This window comes from Melozone crissalis, unplaced genomic scaffold, assembly GCF_028551555.1.
Source record: "Melozone crissalis strain CALT ecotype California unplaced genomic scaffold, PUWL_Pcris_2 ptg000108l_1, whole genome shotgun sequence".
In the NCBI taxonomy this organism is placed as follows: Eukaryota; Metazoa; Chordata; class Aves; order Passeriformes; family Passerellidae; genus Melozone; species Melozone crissalis.
The window spans coordinates 1,445,817-1,467,614 of NW_026535885.1; the positions used below are offsets into that span (position 1 = coordinate 1,445,817).

General features: G+C 55.6%; 1 protein-coding gene across 1 annotated transcript; it reads left to right on the forward strand.

The window, feature by feature from the left end:
* Positions 1-14,692: 14,692 nt before the first annotated feature.
* Positions 14,693-21,798, forward strand: HEYL (hes related family bHLH transcription factor with YRPW motif like). The gene is made up of 5 exons (XM_054292316.1): positions 14,693-14,783; positions 18,257-18,323; positions 18,671-18,754; positions 19,202-19,283; positions 20,601-21,798. The coding sequence occupies exons 1-5, from the start codon at positions 14,704-14,706 to the stop codon at positions 21,269-21,271; spliced, it is 984 nt and encodes a 327-aa protein (XP_054148291.1). The 5' UTR covers positions 14,693-14,703; the 3' UTR covers positions 21,272-21,798.

Here is a 21,798-nt window from a genome sequence, read left to right on the forward strand (position 1 = left end):
TTTTTTGCACGGCATCCCTGGCTGAGCAGGAAGGGTGCTCAGTATTATCAGCCAGTTTTCTACAAATACCATGGGCTGAAATTTTCCAAGCTGTGTGTCTGGCTCTTTCCAGGGAAGTTTCAGCTCAGACAGTGAGGCTGGAACTGGAGTTATCACCCTTTTGAGGAATATGTAAATAACCAAGCTGGTGATGCCTTCAGTGGCTCGGGAGATTTTTCTCATTGCACTAAATTCTGCTCTAGCAGTGAAAAGCAAATTGCACTTTTCCCCCCCCCCCAAAAAAAAAAAAAAATCCTTTGGCAGGCTGTTAGCTGTCACACCTGGGTGACAAACACCTCGGAGGAAGGTCTGAAATCCAAACGAACAAACGAAAAATCTTGGGAGAAACGAGTTTCTGAGTGTCACGTCCGCCAGCACTCAGGTTTATGGAGAGGTCTTGTCTTTTTTAATGTGATTTTTGGAATCTGAGCTGGATCCTGGAGGCCTTTCTGGCAGCTGGGAGGGGGAGCCCAGCCAGTAAACACTTCCAAGGTGTTTCCTGAAGATGGTGGAAGCCCAGCCAAGCCCAGCCCGTGCAGGGGAGAGGATGCTGCAGGAGGAATGGGGAGCAGGGCAGGGTGCCAGAGGGAACTGGGGACACTGGGATGTGTCTGTGGGATGATCCAGAGGTGATGCTGCTGCTGCCAGGAGGAGATGGATGCCCAGGGAAGCATTGGGTTGTGGTTTTGGGGTAGAACCCTGGATTTGAGCAGATTCCTGGGGACAGGCTTTTAGTGACCCTGCTTTGGGTTCTTGTGCTTCCAGGGCAGTTTGGGAGCTCTTTGGGAGATGTGGGGCTCAGGAATTGGGTCCCAGGTGAGCCAGACCTCCCCAAATCCTCCCTGAGGTGCACAAGAAGGTGGGGACAGGTTTTAGTGACCCTGCTTTGGGTTCTTGTGCTGTCAGGGCAGTTTGGGGGCACTCTGGGAGGTGTGGGGCTCAGGAATTGGGTCCCAGGTGAGCCAGACCCTCCCCACATCCCCCCCAAGCAGGGAGGATTTTCCATTCCCACCACGGCTTCCCCCTTTTGCTTTTATCCACGTGGCTTCCTCTGGTTTTGTTTTTTTATTTTTTCCTCCTCCATCCCTACAACCGGAAGACAAGGACTTGCTGCTTGTGCACTTCCCTGGGGCTGGGGAGTGTCCCTGGGGTCACCCCCTTCTCCCACAGGGTTCTGCCTCTCCTGCTGTCCTGGCTGACAACTGGACTTTTCCTGCTGTGTGTTGTTGCTGTGGATTTCACTGCATTGTCCCGCCCCTCCGGTGGTTTTTTGCCATGTAAATGGGATCCCTCGGGGTGTTTTTCCACAATAAACCGCGTTGGTCCCAGCCCTGCTCCCACAATGAGTGTTTGGCTCCCTGCTTGGGACCTCCCAGGTTTTTTATGGTGGTGGGGCAGCAGGAAAAAGGGGTTTTTGGGGAGTTTAAGGGGATTCAGAAAGTGTGATTCAAGCTGCTGCTTTGGGGCTGGAGAGCTGTGGGATTCCAGGGGTGGGATGTGCTGTGATCCAAACACCTCCCTGTGCTTCGTGAGCAGCCTTTGTGGGGCACCTGGGCTCGTGATGGATAAAAATACAGCTTGGCAGGAGGCTTTTGTCAGCTTGATCTTCTCCCAGCCAACAGGTGGGAGGCAGCACAGGCTCAGCAGAGGAGATTTGTGAGATTTATGAGATTTATGGCTGCTGAAGCCCCAGCTCCATCCACTGCAGTTCCTCCCTGCCAGTCAGGGGAACAGATGGACCGAGGGGAAGCAGCAAATTCTCCATCCATCACCAAATACAGCCAAGGAATGTCCGTGGGCCCCGGGGCAGCATCCCTGCTCTGGGGGTTCATTTAAGGGATGGATGGATGGATGGATGGATGGATGGATGGATGGATGGATGGATGGATGGCCCTCAGCGTGTTCCTGCCTCCCCCAAACCCATCCCCAACCCTGCTGTGCTCTTCCACCAGATGCTTGGAGGGAAAAAAAAAGAAAAATAAATTTAAAAAAAAAGAGAAATAAATCAAATTCCAGCACAGATGATGCAGCAGGGAAAGCCAGGTGTGTCCATGTAGCCCTGGAAGATCGGGATGTCCACAGCAAAACCAAAAACTGCAAGGACAACCCCAAACCCTTGGTTCTGAGGCACTGACGGACATGGGGAGCTTTGTGCAGGTGGATTTGAGATTTGCTGCAAGAACAACCCCAAACTCTTGATTGTGAGGGACAGGGTCAGCTTTGTGCAGGTGGATTTGGGATTTGCTGCAAGAACAACCCCAAACTCTTGATTGTGAGGGACAGGGGGAGCTTTGTGCAGGTGGATTTGGGATTTGCTGCGAGCCTGAGGTTTTGATTCTGCTGCCTGTCTTCCAAGCTTTTCCCTTGATCAGGCACGGCAGGGCTTTGCAGTGCTTTGAAATGAAGCCCGAGGAGGAGGAGGAGGAGGCAGAGCTGGTGGGAATTATGCTGCCACTCAGCAATTGTCAGCACAGATGTTCCCGAGGTAATCACCACCCTGAATAGCTGAGCTGCTGCTCGTGACAAATTCGGGATTTAACCCCCAGAAACTCGTGGGGTGTGTTGAGAGAGTGGTTCAGCCCTGGTGAGCGTGGCAGGGAGGTTGGGCACAGCCTGGACTCTGCTCTCCTGGTCCTTTGTGGGCACCAGGGGAGCTGTGAGACATCCCTGCCTCAGTTTCCCCCATCAGCATGGCAGAATCGTGGAATCCCAGACTGGTTTGGGAAGGGAACTTGAAGATCATCTAGTGCCACTTAAAGATCACCCAGTGCCACTCCCTGCCATGGGCAGGGACACCTCCCACTGTCCCAGGGTGCTCCAAGCCCAGTCCAACCTGGCCTCGAACGCTTCCTAGGATGGTGAATCCAAATTTGATGAACGAACAGAGGATGATCGCAGCTCCTTAGGGAGGGAAAGCAGAAACCCAGGAGTGCTCTGGAGTGCAGTGGAACCCCTGCAGATCCTGGTCACACAAATGCAGGCCTGTCCTGTGGCCCAGCTGGGAATTCCTCTGCAGTTTTACGCCCTCCCTGGAAAGCAGAGTAGGCACCAACAACCCTGAGCAGGAGCCTGCAGGATAAAATGTCAGTGCAGGGGAGCTGGTGACAGGGTGACAGAAACACCCAGAGCTGGAGGGACAGATAAGGGGACCTGGAGGCAGGAGCACAAGCAAAGGGCACTCGCTATCAGCGCCACTGGGGCCGTGCCAGGGTTTGAGCAGCCCGACCATCTCGTCCCTTCAACACCGCTATTTTTGGCCGTGCTTGCTGACACCTCTGTCACCAGCGCCTAAAATGGTCCCCTGTGAGCACAGCCAGGGCCACCGAGGGAGCTGTGACCCAACAGGGCGGGTGTGGAGCCGCTGATGGAGCCTCCAAGAGGCAGCTCTGGGCTGGGCCAGCTCCTCCGGAGATGCTCTCTGGTGAGTTCTGCTGTTAATTCAGCCCTGAGATAGGTGAAAAGTCTCTGTTTCGAAGAATGAATCGGAGTTCTTCAGTTTTCGGTCTCAGAGTTGTTTATCCAAAAATAAATTATATATTTATAAAAATATAAACAATATTTCTATATAATATATAATATATAATACATTATATATTATATATTATATATTATATATTATATATTATATATTATACATTATATATTATATATTATATATTATATATTATATGTATTATATATTATATGTATTATATATTAATATATAATATATACTATATTTTATATAGTATTATATATGCCATATTAGATATTACATATTATATAATAAACTATATATTTATACAAATAAAATTTATTATTTTATTATTTGTATTTATTACTTATTATTCAATATTTATTATTAATATTTAATTTATTAATTAATAATTACTTGTAATATTTATTATTACTATTAATAATTTAGTATTTAATTTTATATTATTATTTGCATATTATTGTTGTTTATCTTATCTATAAATATTTTTCTCCTGTCCAGCTGAGGTCCACTCAGCAGGACAGCCAGAGGCACTCTGACCACCCTCTTTATCATTTTGTCTCTTTATACTACAAACTACCTGTACAATATTTACAATTACTTTCCAATGCCTATCACCTATGTTAGGCAGTGCACTTCTACTCCAAACCAATCCCAAAGTGCCAACATCACAGCAGAAGATGGAGGTAGAGAAATGTTCTCCATTTTCTGCAGTTATACGTAGGTTTATATGTTCTACGTAGTTTGTAGTACAAAAGGACAACACAGAGAGTGCCTGTGGCTGCCCTGCTGAGCAGAAAGAAAATTTTATAGGCAAGAATTAATAAACAACCTCAAGACCAAAAAGTGAAGAGTCCAGACTCTTCTCTCTCGAAGCAGAGACACCCTGCACATCTGGGGGCAGCAATTAACAACCAAAAACCTGAGAGGGCTGGAGCCACAGAGCAATCCCACCCTGCTCCCCTGCCTGGACATCTCCTTTTAGGAAAAACCGCTTTATTTTCCCAGCTCTGCCCACGGAGATCTGTCTGTCCTGGCGCTCTCCCATTCCTGCAGGGACGGCTCCGTTGCCGGGGCTGCATTCAAAGCTCTGCTGGCAGCGCTCTGCCGGATGGGGCTGTGCCATAACCACCCCTGGGAGCACAGCAGAGCAGAGCAGGGGGGTCTCGGGACCCTCTGGGGCTGCAGCAGAGCTGGAGAGGGGTTTGGGCAAGGGCATGGAGTGATAGGGTGAGGGAGAATGGATTTAAACTGAAAAAATTGATATTTCCATTGGATATTGGGAATAAATCCTTCCCTCTGAGGGTGGTCAGGCCCTGGCACCGGTTGCTCAGAGAAGCTGAGGATGCCAGGGAGGATAAATGAGGGAAAATCTGTTCCTAAGGCACGATGAGGGAAGCTGTGCTGATTTTTGGTGGGAATTGGAGCACGAGTGGACATTGCTGGGATTCGGGTCCATCCTGATGGGGATCTGTCTGCCCCAGGGATGGGGACAGGGGACAGGGACAGGGACAGTTGTGGTGCTGAGCAGGTGCCACGAGAGGGCGTGGAGGGCTGCGAGTGCCACCAGAGGTGACCTGGTGGCCGATGTCCCTTCCTTGGTGCCCTGATGGCATCCCCGGTGCCACCTGGTGCTCCTTCCCTTCAGGTGCGTGTTTGGGGGCTGTGAACGGGCATCTCTGCCACCTGAGCCCCCGGAATGTGCTTGAAGCCCACCAAGCTGGGCACGCAGAGAGTTTTCCTCAGTGCCAATTCTAGCGTGGGACACACATCCCTTATCAGGCACTTTGTCACCCAGAATGACCCGGCTGTGGGGCCACCCCACATGGCAGGGGTGGGGTGATGGGGGCTTGTCCTGCCGGCTGCACAAACAGGCCTCCTCCTCCTCCTCCTCCTCCTCCTCCTCCTCCTCGTCCTCCAGGTGCGGCTGGGAATCATTAGGAGCTCTCTGCGCCGGCTGAGTGTGGGAACTGGAAGGGAAAGCTGCAGAGAGGCCTTCTTTCATCTCCCCACTCCCTCCTCCCCCCGTGTCTGCCAAGCCTGGCTTCCTTTTGAATCCTTTAGCTTGTGCCAAGCGAGGGAGAGCAGGAGGAGGGGGGAAGAAAGAGAAAAAGGGGAAAAAAAAAACCAGCAACCACAGGAATGTGTCCAGGGATCTGGCTTCATTCAGGCTGTGAGCCCTGAATACCCCGGCTCCACTCGGGGGGCTGGAGGGAGGCAGCAGTGGGAAAACAAACAGGGAAGGGCTGTGAGGTGGGGACAAATCAGGGAGGGGGACGCGTCCCCTGCATGGCACCAGGAGTGAGGGTGGCACAGGTGCCATGCTGGGAGCAGAGCTGCCATGGCTGGGTGAATCCTGGCTGTGCTCCATCCCGGGATGGGGACACGGTGCCCATCCCCATCCACATCCCACCACCCTGGGGACGGTTCCCAGCCCATCCACACCCCACCAGGGCTGCCGCCAGGGGAGCCTGGCAGAGCCTTTCCTCCACCACATGGGGAGAAGGATGGTTTTTGACTTGCTGCCGACTTTATTCCCAGCAAATTAATAATTTCCTCTTGTGGCAGCAGCGCTGGCCCGAGCGTGTGCGCGCTGGTGGCTCCCACTGCCCTCCCGGAGGCCCCCACTGCACCTCCCTCCATCCCCATCCCCATCCCCATCCCCAGCTGGGCTCCTTCCAGCTGTGCAGGGCTGTCAGATCCAGCCCAGCTGTGCCGGCCGCGGCCTCGGGAGCGTCCCGGCGGGAGCAGGGCCCGGCTGTGAGCTGTGAGCTGATGCTGTGAAATGATGCTGTGAAATGATGCTGTGAAATGATGCTGTGAGCTGATGCTGTGAAATGATGCTGTGAGTGCCGGGGAAGCGCCTTGGGTGGCGGCGAGGGAGGCGCAGCTCCAGCAAGGAGCTCTCGCTGCCTCTTGGCTTAGCAGCAGCGCTCGGAAAAACGGGGAAAAAGCAGCGAGGGAGCCGCCAGCACAGTCCGGGCTCTGTCCTGGGGACACGGGGCGGCTGCTGGACAATCCCAGCGCGGGATGGGAGCGCTGTGTTGCAGTGTGATGTAATACCGTGTTTCAGCTATCCCAGTTCCTTTCCCAGCTGTGCCAATCCCCTCCCCTTGCCTCCTGTTGACAGCTGTCCATCAATCTTGGTATTCCAGAAAGGGTGTATGATTGGCGAAGTTCAAAAGATGCCTCTCAGCCCTGGGGGACATTGGGCCATACAGGTGTCACTTGTCCTCTGAGACTTCCCTCCTCCTACCTGGTTGGTGGCATACCCTTCCCTCTCCCCGCGGTTAAAAGACACAGCGACCACACGGTTCTGGGTTCTATTTATTCCTGTGGGCCAGGAATAAAGCTCTGGATCAAACCCTCCATCAGAACCGACTCATTTTCCTTCACCATCGCCTAAAGCCTTTCCACCAGAGGTAAACCTGAGCTCCAACACGCCTGGACTTGTCCCAAGTGCCAGCTGCAGTATCCAGCTAAGCCAAAGGTGTCTCTGGGGTGAAACCACCACACATCCAGCCAGCCAAAGGTGTGTCTGGGGTGAAACCACCTCAGCTGCCACCCTTGGTCAAGCAGCAAGGGCCAGACGAGCCCAAGCATGTTCCATCCAGCAATATTGGGACATAACTCCAATACTGGGGTTTGTCACCCATGTCCTCACAGAGCTCCACACGTGCTCTCCGTGCATCCCCTCCAGAGCATAGAAGGTGCTCTGGGGCTGTCCGTGTGTCCGTCCGTGTGTCCGTCCGTGGCCCAGACACCTCTCCCCAGCGCGGGCACCCGCTATCGGCAGATCTGCTGGGAACCATTCCTCGGGCAGCCGATTGTGTTTTGTTCCTTATTTATATCCCCGGGGTGGTGCCACAGGTGGGCGATTGTTCCAGCTGACAGCCCGAGAGGCGAAGGAACGAGGCTGAGCTTCCTGCTATTCAATTAGAGAGAGTGAGCATTCAGCAGCAGCTGCTGGCTGCTGGCAGGAGCAGAACCACGCTGCGGTGGGCGCAGGAAAAGCTGCCTGGTGCCATGGGCACTGCGGGCTCTGAGCACCTCTGGCTGCCGCTGCTCTCTCCTCTGAGTTTGTTTTTTAGGAGGAGATCTCCTGATCAAAGCAGCTCCATGGTGCAGAATTGGGATGAGGAGGAGCTGGGTGAAAAAGGGGGCTCAGGGGGGACCCCCTGGCTCTGCAAAACACCCTGACAGGAGGGGACAGACAGGAGGGGGGTCAGGCTCTGCTCTCAACAAGATGAGAGGAAACAGCATCAGGGGAAGTTTAGATTGGATAATAGGAAAAAAAAAATATCTTCACTGAAAGGGTAGTCAGGCACTGGAATGAGCTGCCCAGGGCAGTGGTGGCATCACCATCCCTGGAAGTATTCAAAAACACAAATGTGGCACTTGGGGACAGGGTTAAATGGAGAGCATGGCGGTGCTGGGTTAATGGTTAAACTCGATTTTAAGGGTCTCTCGCAGCTTTAATGACTCTGTGGGAAGCACCAGCGTGGAAAACAGCAGCGTGTGGTGGTGGGGGACGCTCTGAGTGGGGAGAGGCCATGCCAGGAGCCAAGCCAGGAGCTGGAAGTGCCGGAGGGAGCAGCTCCCCCCAGGCCTGCAGCTTCACCCCTGCCCTGAACTCTGTGTGATCCCTGACCCCGGGGCCTCTGTGGTGGTGGCTTTGTGAGCCCTCTGGACGTGCATTTCCCCTCCTCTGTGCTGGAATTGCCAGGGGATGATCCCTTCCCCTGCTGGCTGGGAACCTCCTTGTCCCTGTTTCCCCAGACGTGTGTGTGCATTCCCTCCTGGAGGCCGGCAAGGGAGAGAGGAGTGTGAGCTCCACATGGGGAACAAACCTCTCTCCATCCTCCCCTCACTGCCTGGGTCCCTCTTGAAGGATCCATGGCCTTGTGGAAACCCCTGCAGCACCCAGGGTGCAGTGAGATTTTAGGGTCTCCATGTGCCAGGAGCCCAAAGCATCCCTGCTCCATTTCCTTCCTTCACTCTCCTCGGGCTGATGCAATTGCAGAAGAGTCTCCCGCTGCCACCTCTCCCTGCCCCTTCCCCGTGCCATCTGTCCCCAGCACGGTGACAACCTCACTGGTGGCGTTGCTGCTCCAGATCCTCCCGTGCACCCCTGTGACCCAGGCGTGTTTATGGAAAATCCTTTCCTTAGGGTTTTTCCTCCTGAGAAGCTGAGAGGCCTCAGCAACAAAATGCAAACATTGGTTATCTGCTGCTGTGGAATGCAACAGGTGCATCTGGGATTGGTCTCATGGGGTTGTTTCTAATTAATGGCCAATCACAGTCCAGCTGTTTGGACTGTCTTGGTCAGTCACAAGCCTTTGTTATCATTCTTTTTCTATTCTTAGCCAGCCTTCTGATGAAATCCTTTCTTCTATTCTCCTTTCTTCTATTCTTTTAGTATAGTTTTAATATAATATATATCATAAAACAATAAATCAGGCTTTCTGAAACATGGAGCAAGTTCCTCATCTCTCCCTCATCCTGGGACCCCTGCGAGCACCATCACACCCCTGGGCTCTCTGTTTCCAATCCATCTGTTTCCCCCGGGCTCTGGGGTGTCTCCCAGGCTGGCTGTGATCACCAGGGCAGGATCTGCACACACACACACACATGATGAGAGCCCCAGATGCCTCCACGCACGCCAGACCCGCAGCTCCATCCCGCCGAGGGTGGGACCGGGCTGAGCTCAGCACCTCGCACGAACATCGGTGACACTGCAGCAGCCGAGGCAATCAGCACCAATCATCCCCTTTCGGGAGCTGGCCCTGGAAGCTGCAGAGGCTTTTCCGTGCTTTGGGAGTGATGGGGGTTGGATGTGCCAAAGCTGCGGCCACGTCTGAGCGAGGCTCGGTGCCTCGTGTGGCTTCCAGGGGGCTGGGAGGGCTCGGGGGTGATGTCTGTGGATGTTAAAGGCACTTGTGAAGCCAAGCAGCACAGGCACATGCTGTCACTGCCTCGGCGGTGCCATCTGGCCAGCAGCGACGCAGCTAGAACCAGGGCTGCGCGCAGGAGAACATTTTACAACAGAAAGCAATTAACAGAATAAAGCCCTTTTTAAAATCCCGTAATTAAAAACAGTGCCTCCCCCTTGTTTTCCTTTTAAGCTGAAAGTTGCTGTTTACTCATTTGCTTTACAAAGTGTGCCTTGTTGTGGCTTCAGAAGAAATGAAAGTTTGAAGTGGTTAGAGAAGAAAGGCTCTGGGGCTGCTGCGTTCCAGGCAGGGCGGAGGGGCAGGGGCTCTCCAGCCCGGCTTGTTTGTATTTGTTCTTGTCTACTCACAAGATCGCTAAACACACATTTAACAAGTGGTGAAGCTGTCTACCAGCCCGATCTCTCCCAGGGTTCATGAGAAGAGGCCTGGCACATTAGCATTGCTGGGGGAAGGGGAGGGAGGACAGGCCTTTTGAAGGGTTGGTGTTTTGGGGCTGAGCAGGGAGGGAAGGGCTCCTTGCCCGGGCCAAGTCCCAAACAAAGGCATTGTGTTCCCCGGAGCCCTGGGGACCGGCCCCGGGGGAAGGCCAGGACCTTGCCTCACCAGCCACGGGTGTTCCCACCCCAGCTCCTCTTGTTTCCTAGCAGGAGTGCAGCCCTGGGGCCATCCAAGGCTTTCCAGAGGTGGAGCAGGGCTGGCACCTCCAGGGCTGGCTCATCCATCCCTGAGAGGGAGAACCAGGGCAGCAGGGTGGTCATGGGGACCATCCTGTGCCACAGCAGCTCACCTGTGTCCCATCACCCTCACCTTGTCCCCATCACCCTCACCTTGTCTCCACCACCCTCACCTTGTCCTCACCACCCTCACCTTGTCCCCACCATCCTCACACTGTCCCCATCACCCTCATCTTGTCCTCACCACTCTCACCTTGCCCCCACCACACTCACCTTGTCCTCACCACCCTCACCTTGTCCCCATCATCCTCACCATGTCCCCATCACCCTCACCTTGTCCTCACCACCCTCATCTTTTCCCCATCACCCTCACCTTGTCCCCACCACCCTCACTTTGTCCCCGCCACCCTCGCCTGTCCCCACTACCCTCACCTTGTCCTCACCACCCTTACCTGGTCCCATCACCTGTACCCCATCACCCTCACCTTTTCCCCATCATCCTCACATTGTCCTCACCACCTTCACCATGTCCCTACCACCCTCTCTGGGTACAAAATACCAGAAAAGAGCAGCTCAGTGTCCAGCGGCCACAAGTCCTCAGTCCCTCTCTGGGTGGCCCTGACCTCAGGGGGCTCCTGGACATGCAGTGACCCCGTTTGTGGGCAGGTTTGGTGCAATATCAATTATCACTCGTTGTGGCTTCTCTGTAAAGCGACTGCCCAGTGCAGCAGCACCATTATGGGTGGGGAAACTGAGGCACAACCCACTGGCGGTGTCTGGTGCTAAACCATCAGGATGGTGATCCTGTCCCTCAGCCCCACTGCCCCGGTGACACAGAGTGGCACAGACCCAAGGGGACACCAGCAGCTGCAGGCTGTCCCAGCTGTGAGCCCGGCAGGTGCAGCCTCTGGATCCCCATCCCATGGGATTGCGGGGCTGAGCCACATTCCCAGACCCGCCGTGGGGCAATAGGTGTGAGGACACAGCCAGCCCTGCCGGGGTGGTGAGGGCAGCGCCGGATTCCAGCTCGCTGCGCCTGCCTGGGGAAGGGCGAGGCCACGGCTTTGTGGGAAAATGTTGTTTTTCCCTCCCCTGGCCTGCCCGTAGCAGTCGGCTGGGCGGGCTCGGCGTTGCGTGGGCCGGGGAAGTGGGGGGGAGTTTGCAATTGTGGTGCCTCTGGCTTGGAGCAGAGCCACGGCAAACAATCCTCCGCTGGCCCCGCTCCAGATCTGACAGAGCACCGAGGTGATAGCGCATTCATCCCTCCACGCTTTCATCCCAAATCACCTCCTGAAAGCCCTGGTTCTCCTGTCCCTGCTGGATCTGCTCAGCCACGGAGGGAGGCAGCCTGTCCACAGCCAGGAATCCCGTCCAGCATCCCTGCGAGGCCTCTGCCTTGGAAATCACAGCTGTGGGACCTGAGGCTGGGAGGTGATGCTGACTGGAGATGTGAGGACAGGGCATTCCAGGCATGCACGGGGTTAAACCAGAGGTGTCAGTTCACGGGGAGGTAACAGATAAGTCCTGCTCCCCGGCTGCCTCTGCCTTTCCAGAAGCCTTGCCCTCCCTCCCACATTCCAGCTGCTGCAGCTTTTCACAGCTGGCCGCTCTCCTGGGACATTTCCCAGAGCTGGGAAGGCAGGGAGGGGAGGGAGCAGCGTGGTCCCGGCCTGGGAGGGGGGGTTGGTGGTTGGGCTGACCATTGCCCCTCCAGGGACACTCAGTCTGGAGCCTCTCACCCCCAGGACAGGCCTGGCACAGGCAAACCTAGGCAACCCCTGGCAGGGATCCACCCTCAGCCCTGGCCCGGAGAGTTTTTCCTGCTGCGGGGAAGGGACATCAATCTTTGCAGCTCACTTATTCCTTGGCCTCTGAAGCAGGGGAGCCAATTAGTGCTGGGCGTGATGGATGGCTTAGCCCCGTCCTCGTGACACCCATCCTCTGGAAGCGGTTCCCACCACGGAGAGGCACAGCCAGCCAGAGCAGGGGACAGCTCTCCGCAGCTCCTGAGTCCCTGAGGGTCCCACAGGGGTCCCACAGGCGTTGCAGCAACGCCAGCTGTGGCTGCAGAGGGGAAACAGCCCCGAGCACCGGGACAGTGCTGTTAATTCAGGGCTTGGGGAGAGATTTCCTCTGATAATTCCCTGGCTTGGCTGTGGCGAAGCCTGGAGCTCTCCAGGGAAGAGCAAAGCAGCTCTGGGCAGCGGTTGGGCACCCACTGCTCGTGGCTCTGCTCTCGGGGTCACTGTGCCGTGGGAATTGGCTGCAAAGATGCCCAGGGAGAGGCCAGGAGGGGCAGAACCCCCATTTCTGCACCCCTTGCCAGCAGTGGGGGACGTCTGCCTGCTCCTTCCCGTGGGACGTGGGTGACGCTCCCAAAATCAGCTCCCCTCACGCAGCTAAACCCATTTAATCCTTCCCTGTTGTCTCCACTGAACCATCCCATGAGGGGTCCCTGCTCCATCTGGGGTGGCTCAGATGTCCCTCACAATCCCCCCTGGGATCCCTGGGGTCGGTTGGAAAGGACTCTCCAGGAGCACAGGCTGGAGAAGGGATCCGATTACAGGAGAAGTGGGTTTGGGGGCCCCTGCTCTGCTCATAATGAAGTGTAATCCTAGGAAAACATGTTGCCAATTACACTTCAATTGAACCCAGATAATGATGCTTAGACAGGGCCCAGAAAAGATGGAGTCTGGACAGTGAATTCCTTTCTAATGGAGAAGAAAAGTGTTCCTCTGTGGCAGGTCTGGGCTCAGCTTGGTGCAGGCTCGCTGTGATACGAGCAAGAGCCTGAAACAACCAATCTCAGGATCCCATTTAAATGGTTTTATCAGTGGAAAGAGTATTAATCTCTCAAAAACACATGTTTATGGGAAGTTTGGTTTGGAGATGTATGTGTTTCTAACTGAAATCACTTTGGAAAGGGAGGAGGAGCGGGTCTCAAAACTGCTAAAATAACACTTTCCTAATTCTTCTGGTTCAAAGTAACTTTTCATTTGGAAATGTAAGCTAATAACAGCTCGGCTTCTTGACCACTTCTCACAGTGAAAACAAAACACCAGAATTAGAGCAACAAAGCGCTGGGACCTAAAGCAAAGGTTTTACTCCCTTTTTTTTTCAGTTTACAAACACTGCCGAGAACTCAGTGCTCCGCTCCAGCCCAGGATGACTGCTTCAGGTCCTTGCTGCTTCACTTCAGAAGGGAGAATGATGTGGTTCAGACCCAAAAATCTGCTCGGGGGTGGGTCTGTGTTGTGCTCAGCGTGGGCGAAGGGCAGGCAGGAGCCGGGATTTGGCTTTTCCGGAGCTGCTGGGGAATCGCAGACACCTCGGTGGGTGAGCTGGCAGAGATGGCTGAGGGAGATAAGGGAGCACAGCCCGGGAGGCCACGGGAGACGGGCGGCTTGGCTGGCCCGGGCTCTTATCGCCGCCGCGGTCTCTGCACAAGGGCTTTGGGAAACCCACGTGTTGCCAGATCTCAGCGCCGATTATTTTCTTCAAAATAAAAGGCATTATTTTCGTACTGGGAACCTCCACTTCGGCGCTCTCCCTCCTCCCCTCTCCCTGTCTCTCTCCCACACGCACACGTTTTTGCTGCCTTGGGGGATTTTAGCAGCAGCAGCAGCAGCAGCAGGGCTCTGAAAAACAGATTCCTGCAGGAGCGGGGAAAGGGAGATGCTCGCTCGGCGCTGGGCTGTGGGTTAAACTTTCCAGAATTGTGAAAACACACCAGAAAGCGATTCATCCCAGTGTTACAAAGCCTGAAGTTGGGCTTCGGCCGTTTTGCCTCGCAGGGTCGGTGTCAAACGCCCTGGCAGCGCCGGGAGCTGGCACTTGAGGAGGCTCCGAGGCTGTGGGAGCGTGGCAGGGAGCCGAGCTCCCGGTGGCACCAGAGCTGGCCCGAGCTCGGTGCCACCGCTGCCACCCGGCCCTCGCCGGTGGCCACCGAATGATGGCAGCCCCTTGAGCCGAACCGAGCGAGCCCCGAGCCCGCAGAGCCGGGCAGACATGCGTGTGCGTGTGGGGCTGGATGTTGATTTTTTCCCTGAAACAACTCGAGGCTTTATCAGTCCCATCTCTTTCCCACGGTTTTCTGTTGCCAGTGAGGTCACTGGTCCCTTTAAACTGGGGCTGAGGCCAATGTGCGGCGGGTGGAAGGGGGGCCGCGGGCGGGAGCGGGGGGGACATGAGACGGTTCACACAGACTGTTCCTTTTACAGGAAGACTTGGGATTTCGACCAGCGAGCGGGAGGAGGCGGCGGGGCTCGCAGGGGGGGCCCTGGGAACCGGGGAGCGCCGGCGCGGCCGCGTAATCCGTCACTCCGGGGAGATGGTGGCTCATTAACCCATTAGCCGGGAGGTGGGGACGTGCCGGGAGGGAGCCGGGCAAGGCGAGCCGGGGGTGGGAGAGGCGCAGCGGGCAGGGGAGGAGCCGTGCGGGGCCGGAGCGGCGGAGCGCGGGCAGGGACAGAGCGCTGCCCCGAGCGCGGCGGGCACGGACGGCACCGGGGCCACGCGTGGGGAAACCTCGGCCAGCCCAGCGGCCTCTCGCCGTGCCAGCATGAAGCGGCTCTGCGAGGAGAGCTCGTCCGACACCGAGTCTGACGGCACCATCGACGTGGGCCGGGAGGAGGAGTACAGGTGAGGGCAGGCTCCGTCCCACGCGGGGATTTGGGGTAAAAAAACCCCCAAAACTCCAGGACCGCTCCCCGCGGGCTGCGAGGGGCGGCAGCGCTCGGTGCCTGCCGGGCACGGCAAGGGAGGGCACCGGGGCTGGCACGGCTGCACCGGGCACAGCAAGGGAGGGCACCGGGACTGGCACGGCTGCACCGGGCATAGCAAGGGAGGGCCCCGGAGCTGGCAACGGGCACGGGAGGGCACCGGGGCTGCCACGGCTGCACCGGGCATGGCAAGGGAGGGCACCGGGTCTTTCACGGCTGCACCGGGCATGGCAAGGAAAGGCACCAAGACTGGCACGGCTGCACCGGGAGTGCCTCGCACCTCGCTTAACCCCTCGGAGTCGGGCTGGTCCTGCAGGATGACCCCAGAGTGCCGGCCAGGGTTGATGCTGGCCATGGGGCTGACCCAGCAAGGAAACCCAAGTGGCCATACAAGTGTTAAAGTCCGGAGAATCCCATCAAAGGGGGCTTCTCCTGGCAGGTGGCAGAAGGGCAGTGGGACCCGTTCTGTCCGCTGCACCCCGAGATGGGGCAGCCCCCCCAGAGCAGAGGCACCCACACCCCTGCACTCAGGCAGCCCGAGGGCTCACAGGGAATGTGGAAGAAACGAGAGGTTTTGCATGAGAAAAACGCTTCTGCCGTGCTGGTGCATCGGTAAGGCAGCAGCTGGGGCTGTGATGTGCTGGGGAAGGGCTGTCCCGATGCCCCTCGGCAGTGCAGGCTCTGTCCCATCGCTGCTGAGCTGCAATTTCGGCTTTGCTGTTTGTGAGGGAATGGTGAGGACAGGAGCCGTGCGTGCTTCCCCTGGCGATGCCCTCAGGCTCCCCTGGCACCGGGCACTCCAGGCTGGCTCAGCCCTCCCGAGGGTGCAGACGGCACAGGGGATGAAGGAAAGGCTCTGTTATTTGTTCCCATCCAAAAATCAGCTGCTTTTGAACTCTTGTTTCAGTAGCCAAGCGTTTCCCCTCCCTCAGCGTCCAGCGAGGCCTTGGATTAATTCATTCCCTCTTGCTCTTTGGTATCCTCAGTGGAGGAACTGCCTGGCTGGTGCCAAGCTCAGCTTCTCATGGGACTCAGTTCATGAATCTGCCTCTGATACAGTCGCAGCAGAGTCGGGCACATCTTACACAAAATGTCCTGCAGAAATTCCCTGAGCCCTTATGCGTTTCCAAGTGCATCAATATTTAAGCTGCTTCCCTGCTGCAGCTGAAATGCATCCCACCTCTTCACATCAGTGCAGCACAGAGCCCGTAGGGATAAAACACTGGAATTGTCACAATATTTTATTTTGATAACCAGTAACGATGAACTTTTAATCTCTCTGTGGTGCTGCTAATGTGTTTGCCTTCTCGAGCCAGTGGTGGAAGCAGGCTGGCTGCGATCTGGTGATATTTGTATAGGTGGATGTTGTTCCTCATGCCACGCAAATCTACAGCCAAAAGAGCAGTTCCTGCCCTGCTGGGGGCACACCCTGAGTAATGCCAGCCTGCATGGGATGCTGGTGCACCCAGAAAAATCAAACATTTCCAGGTGGGGAGTGAGGAGGAGGAGGAGTGATTAGAGCAGAGAGAGGCTGCCTGCCTGGCTGGGGTTCCCAGCCCATTACCCATCGGCTGGGTGCTTTGGGCAAACCAGTTTCCCTGTAGTGAGGGGATGAGTCACGCCGGGTGTGAGGCTTGGATCGGTGTGTGGAGCAAGTTTAGGCTGCGGGGTCACTGCAGAAGTGCAAGATCTGCTCAGTTCACAGCCAGAGTTATGCTGTGGGTGATAAAACCAAGCAAAGAGCAATGCAGAAATTTTAATCATTGGAGAATATACTCACACTATCTTCTGTGTGGTTCAAATGCACCAGATGTATTTTTAAAATACATTTTGCAGTGAGATGGGTGTTGATATCCACATCACCAAGAGCTCACTGGGACAAAAGCATCCAGACAGCTCTACAAAGAGAGTTTCAAAAATCCCTATTCCTCTTTGGATGCCTATTTTGCATTTCCAGGTGAATTCAGCACCTGCCCCCTGCACCTAAAACACTCTGGTGTCCACACAGAGCCCATTTTCACACCAAAATTGCTAATTTTCTGTGTGTCTGTGTAGCTGGCAATGCGTGTCAGTACTTGTGGAGCCAGCCAGCACCTCTGCCCAGAGAGAGCCCACCCAGCAGACATTCAAATAGGGGACCTGCATGGAGATGAGCAGAGCAGGCAGTAGAAGAACGTGTTATTGTGTAAAACCACTTCTGAAAGCAGCTCGCTTGGGCCTATTTTTAATAGGCTGCCCTGGGTCGGCTGGCTGCAGACAGCACTGTCTGTGCAGGGAAATCTTTAATAGACTCTTATTAAAGTGCTTCGTCAAGCTGAAAAGCATTTGGGTTGGGGTGGACCCAAGTGCCCCTTTTCCAGATTTGGGTGTGTGGCACCAGCTCTGCTCCTTGGGGCACGCTGGGCTGGCCAGGGCTGTGTTCACATCCCTGCTCCGAGTGAGTTTGGTAAGGCACAGGGACAGCCCTGAGCCAGCTGCCCTGTGCAGAGGGACAAACCCTGCTTGGGGGAGGTGGGAGGGGGCCCAGCCAGCCTCATCCCCCTCCTCAGCCTTGGGGTCTTGCTGCGGGGAGTTTCCCACACGTGGTTATCCGTGGTTATGGAGACTTCACCTCCAGGGGTTGAACTTTGCTTCTTTCTGCGTGTCTTGTGCTGACCTTTGGTGCTTTTAGCTGGGTGGTTTGTGGAGCCCTGCTCCTTAGATTGTCCCCATGACGTCCCTCATCCCCTGTGAGCCAGCAGGAGGGTCCCTGCTCTGTCACCAGGTGTCCTCTCTGAACGGTTCAGGGGCGTCCGTGAGTTCAGAACATCCCGGCCCACCCCGAAAATCGCGGTTTGGGAAGCGACTGCTCTGGGAAGCCCTCAGAAACCACATCAGTGGCACCACTGGCCTCACCCTGAGGAGCAGCCAGCCCTCCCTGGGTGGGAGCTGGGATCCCAGGGCTCACATCCCTGCTGCTATCACGGCTCTGGGATGCAAGGCCCTGCAGACAGGGCAGGCTCAGACATGAGAGAGAGACGGGAGGTTCACATGTGGAGGAGAAAAGGCCATGACTCCAGAGCTCAGATCGCTGCTTTTCCAGCCCTATGGAGATGTCATCACAGGCTGGGATGGAGGAATTGTGCCTGGGAAAGGATGGACAGTTTGGTGCAGAAATCTGTCCCAGACTAGTGGGAGATTCTCAGAGGGGAGAGAGTGGGATTCAAGTGTCTGCTCTGCTCCCCATCCCCAATTCCTGAGCTCTGTGTTGTGGGTAAAAATGAGATGGGAACCACAGGAGACATTTTTTGGGGTGGGGGGGGGAGGAAACTGCAGATGGCAAACGTGTGTAGAACATATGTGCAACAGAGGTTGCTCTCCAGCCAGAAATGATCCCCTCTCCTTCCTTTGCAGCCATGTTTCCAGGTCTGTGTCTCCCACCACGACATCTCAGATACAAGCCAGGAAGAAGAGGAGAGGGGTGAGTGTTCTTTATGATGATCAGGGCAGCTGTGTCCCCTGGTCAGGCTGGCGCTGTGTGCCAGGGGAGCACTGGGGAGCTGTTGGCCATTCCTTACTGTTAAAATCACCTTTACACTGCTCCTGCCCCACGTCCTGCAGAACTCTCCCAAAAAGCCAATTGGCAGAAAATGGGAGAGCAATTTCACCTGGGCTTACCACACCAGCCCACGTTTCTCCACCCAACTCCTGCACCCCAAAACATTGACACACACACAGCCCTTCCAAAGCACCTGGAGGGTTTCAGACCTGTGAGCTGTGGCTGTCAGTGACTGTGGTTCCTTCTGTCTCCTTGGGAATCTCCCACAGATCATCGAGAAGCGGCGCCGCGACCGCATCAACAGCAGCCTCTCGGAGCTGCGGCGCCTGGTGCCCACGGCCTTTGAGAAGCAGGTGTGTGTTGGGGTTTGGGGAGCCCCTGGTGCCCCCTGGGACGTGCAGGGTTTGGGGTACAGCCCCCAGAATGAGGCAGTCTGGAGCCAGGCTTTGCCTTTCTTACCCTCCTCCCTCGCGGGAGTAAGTGGGTGGTGGAATTGGGGTGGTGAAATGATATTAGCAAATATTCAGGAGCCCTGGGGAGGATCAAATCAGTCTAGGAAGTGTTTTGCAGATATGAGGAAGCACAGAAATGGGGATTTTTTTCAATCCGCATCATGAAGGAGCTCCTTTTTCTGCTCACTTGATGTGAAAAACAGAGCCCTGGTGATTGCCCTGCGCTGTTCTGAGCACTCCTGGGCTTCAGAGAGGTTTCAGGGAGGAAATCATTGGTCAAACCCTGAGAAGCACAAAGCCCTGGACCATAAAATGACAAATGGCTTTTCCTTTCTGCTCCCAACACAGGGGTCTTCCAAGCTGGAGAAGGCAGAAATTCTCCAAATGACAGTGGATCACTTGAAAATGCTTCACGCCACAGGAGGAGCAGGTAAGAGCTGCTCTTGTGAGCACATGGGTGAGGTGAAGGTGCAAACCTGGAAGGGAAATTCCCCACTGGAATTTGGGGAGCTGCCTCCAGCCAGCTCTGCCTGCTTCCCAAGGGAAATACGTTTTGAGGGAGGGCAGATGGGCATTTTCCTACAGATGGGTCAGCACCCCATGCATCCATTTGGGAGTCTGGGGTATGTGGGATGCTGAGCCCCCAGCCCCACAGGGACAGCACTGTTGGTGTCACACCCCCTGCCAAAAGCTGTTTTGCCAGAGACTCATTTATTCCTGCTCAGAAATGGAGCCTGCTTCCAGAAAAACCATATTAAACTCTTTACCTCCTCCCTGGGATACATTTCCTGCGGAGGCTGAATTCTGCATGAGGACTCTGCAAATAAACAAGGCTTTTTTTCCCTTTCTGTTCTTTTTTTTTTGTCTGTGTGTCTCTTGGTTGTTATAAGAAGAGAGAGGGAGCCCTGTGCAAAATCCAACAAAGATCTTATTTGTACTGAGACCTCAGTACAGACCCTCTGTCCTGTTCCAGTTAACAGGATGGAGATCACAGCTCCAGTAAAGAAGCCTCTGGCTTGCTTACCACCCAGTTTTGGCTTGCTGGGGACATTGCTGGCATCCAGGCTTTGGTTCAGGGCTGTAACTTGGTCTGGAACATTTGTTTAGATATTCAGTTTGACTGCACTGCAACAAAGGGCTGCATTGTCACGAGAGACCCCATCAAGCACAGTGGTCCAGCACTTCACTGTGCTGTGACATTCTCTGCTTTATTGCTTATGGTCTCGTGAAGCTACAAGTTGGGAGCAGAAGCCTGAAAATCAGCGGTTGCTTGGTGATTTCTGTGGCTTTGAGCTTCCTCAGCCCAGCTGCTTTGCTTCTGACACTGCTTTAAAGGGTGTGTAAATTTTGGGAGCCAGGCAGAGGGAAGTGATGCTCAGCTGTGTGTTGAGGAGACGCTGTCCTGAGTGGAATATCCCACTGGCAAAGGCAGCCCAGTCTATCCCACAGCCACATCTCCAGCATCACTGATAGAATCCAATAGGAAAAAACCCTTCCTGACACAGGCAGAGGGATAAACCCTGCCTGACCCTGGCGGGTTTATCCCTCTGAGATAACCACAGATGCCTCTCTCATCTCACAAACGCCCAGTCCCTTGGGACACCCACTTGGCTGCCTGCTTCAGGAATATCACACGGCAGCAAAGTGCCTCAAGTGAGATACACGGTGCATTAGAGAGGGTACTGAAATCCAAGCGCATTCCTGAGCTCTGCACGGTTTTACCGCCACCCATATCCTCTCCCTCCAGGCTTGCTGGATGCCCGGGCTCTGGCCGTGGATTACAGGAGTATCGGATTCCGCGAGTGTCTGACTGAAGTTGTCAGGTACCTGGGCATCCTCGAGGGCCAAAACGCTGCCGACCCCATCCGGCTGCGACTCCTGTCCCACCTGAATAACTACGTGGCAGAAATGGAGCCCTCACCCGTGGCCACCTCCCTGCTGCCCATCCAGAGCTGGCCCTGGTCCTTCCTGCACGGCGCCGCGGGGCCGGTGCAGATGCCCAGGAGGGAGGCTGCTCCTGCCGCTCCGCTTGTTCTGACTGCATCTTCCCTGCCCTACCCCAGCCCTGCAGTGAGGCCGGCCCCTCTCCGCCGTGTCCCCGGTGAGATGCTGCCCTCCCGCCGGAGCTTCCTGGCCAGCAGGATGGGCTCCTCCAGCCGGAGGGCCCGCGGTGCCAGCTCGGCCACAGCCGTGCCAGCCGTGCCCAGGATGGCATCGCCAGCGGGAGCGCTGAGAGAGGGCTCATCCAAGAGCAGCCAAATCGCCACATTCCTCTTCTCCCCGGCCTCTGCAGGCATCCCTGTGCCACCAGCTTATGTGGCACCTCCCGTCTTGGGCGCTGCCACGCAGGGACCAGGGATCAGGGTTGGGACATCCAGGATCTGCCGCTCCTGGGCGACGGAGATCGGGGCTTTCTGACCCTCCCTCCTCTTCTGGAGACAGGAGTTCTTCAGTGTTCATCACCCTGAGGACAAACTCGGTTGAAAAGGCGTCTTTTCCGCTTTGCAGAAGCCAAGGATCCATAGAGAAAATTCTCTCTGCTCTCGCCTCCCTCCTCGCGCCGCCCTCCTCGCCTCACCATCCTCTCCCTCGTGATGCCTGCAAACGTAAATCACATCCAGTTCCACGCACTTGTCTGCACGAGGCCGCGCTCCAGACCCTTCTGGATATACGAGGGAGGGGGCACACACAGATCCCAACACCATTCCTCCTCCAGCAAACCCCTCTGCAGAACCCAGCCTCGCTCTCCTCTGGAAAACAGCCAGCCTTGAAATACTGCCTTTATTTCCCCGGGGACTCGGAGCTGCCAGCCAGACTTGCTCGTGCCGATTCCCTGCGACGCATCCCCCAGCTGCAGCACCTAATTTTGGTGTGCTGGGATGGACACAGCTCACACCCTATGCCCAGCACTGCTGGCACCCTCAGGGCAGGCTCCAGCCCCCCCA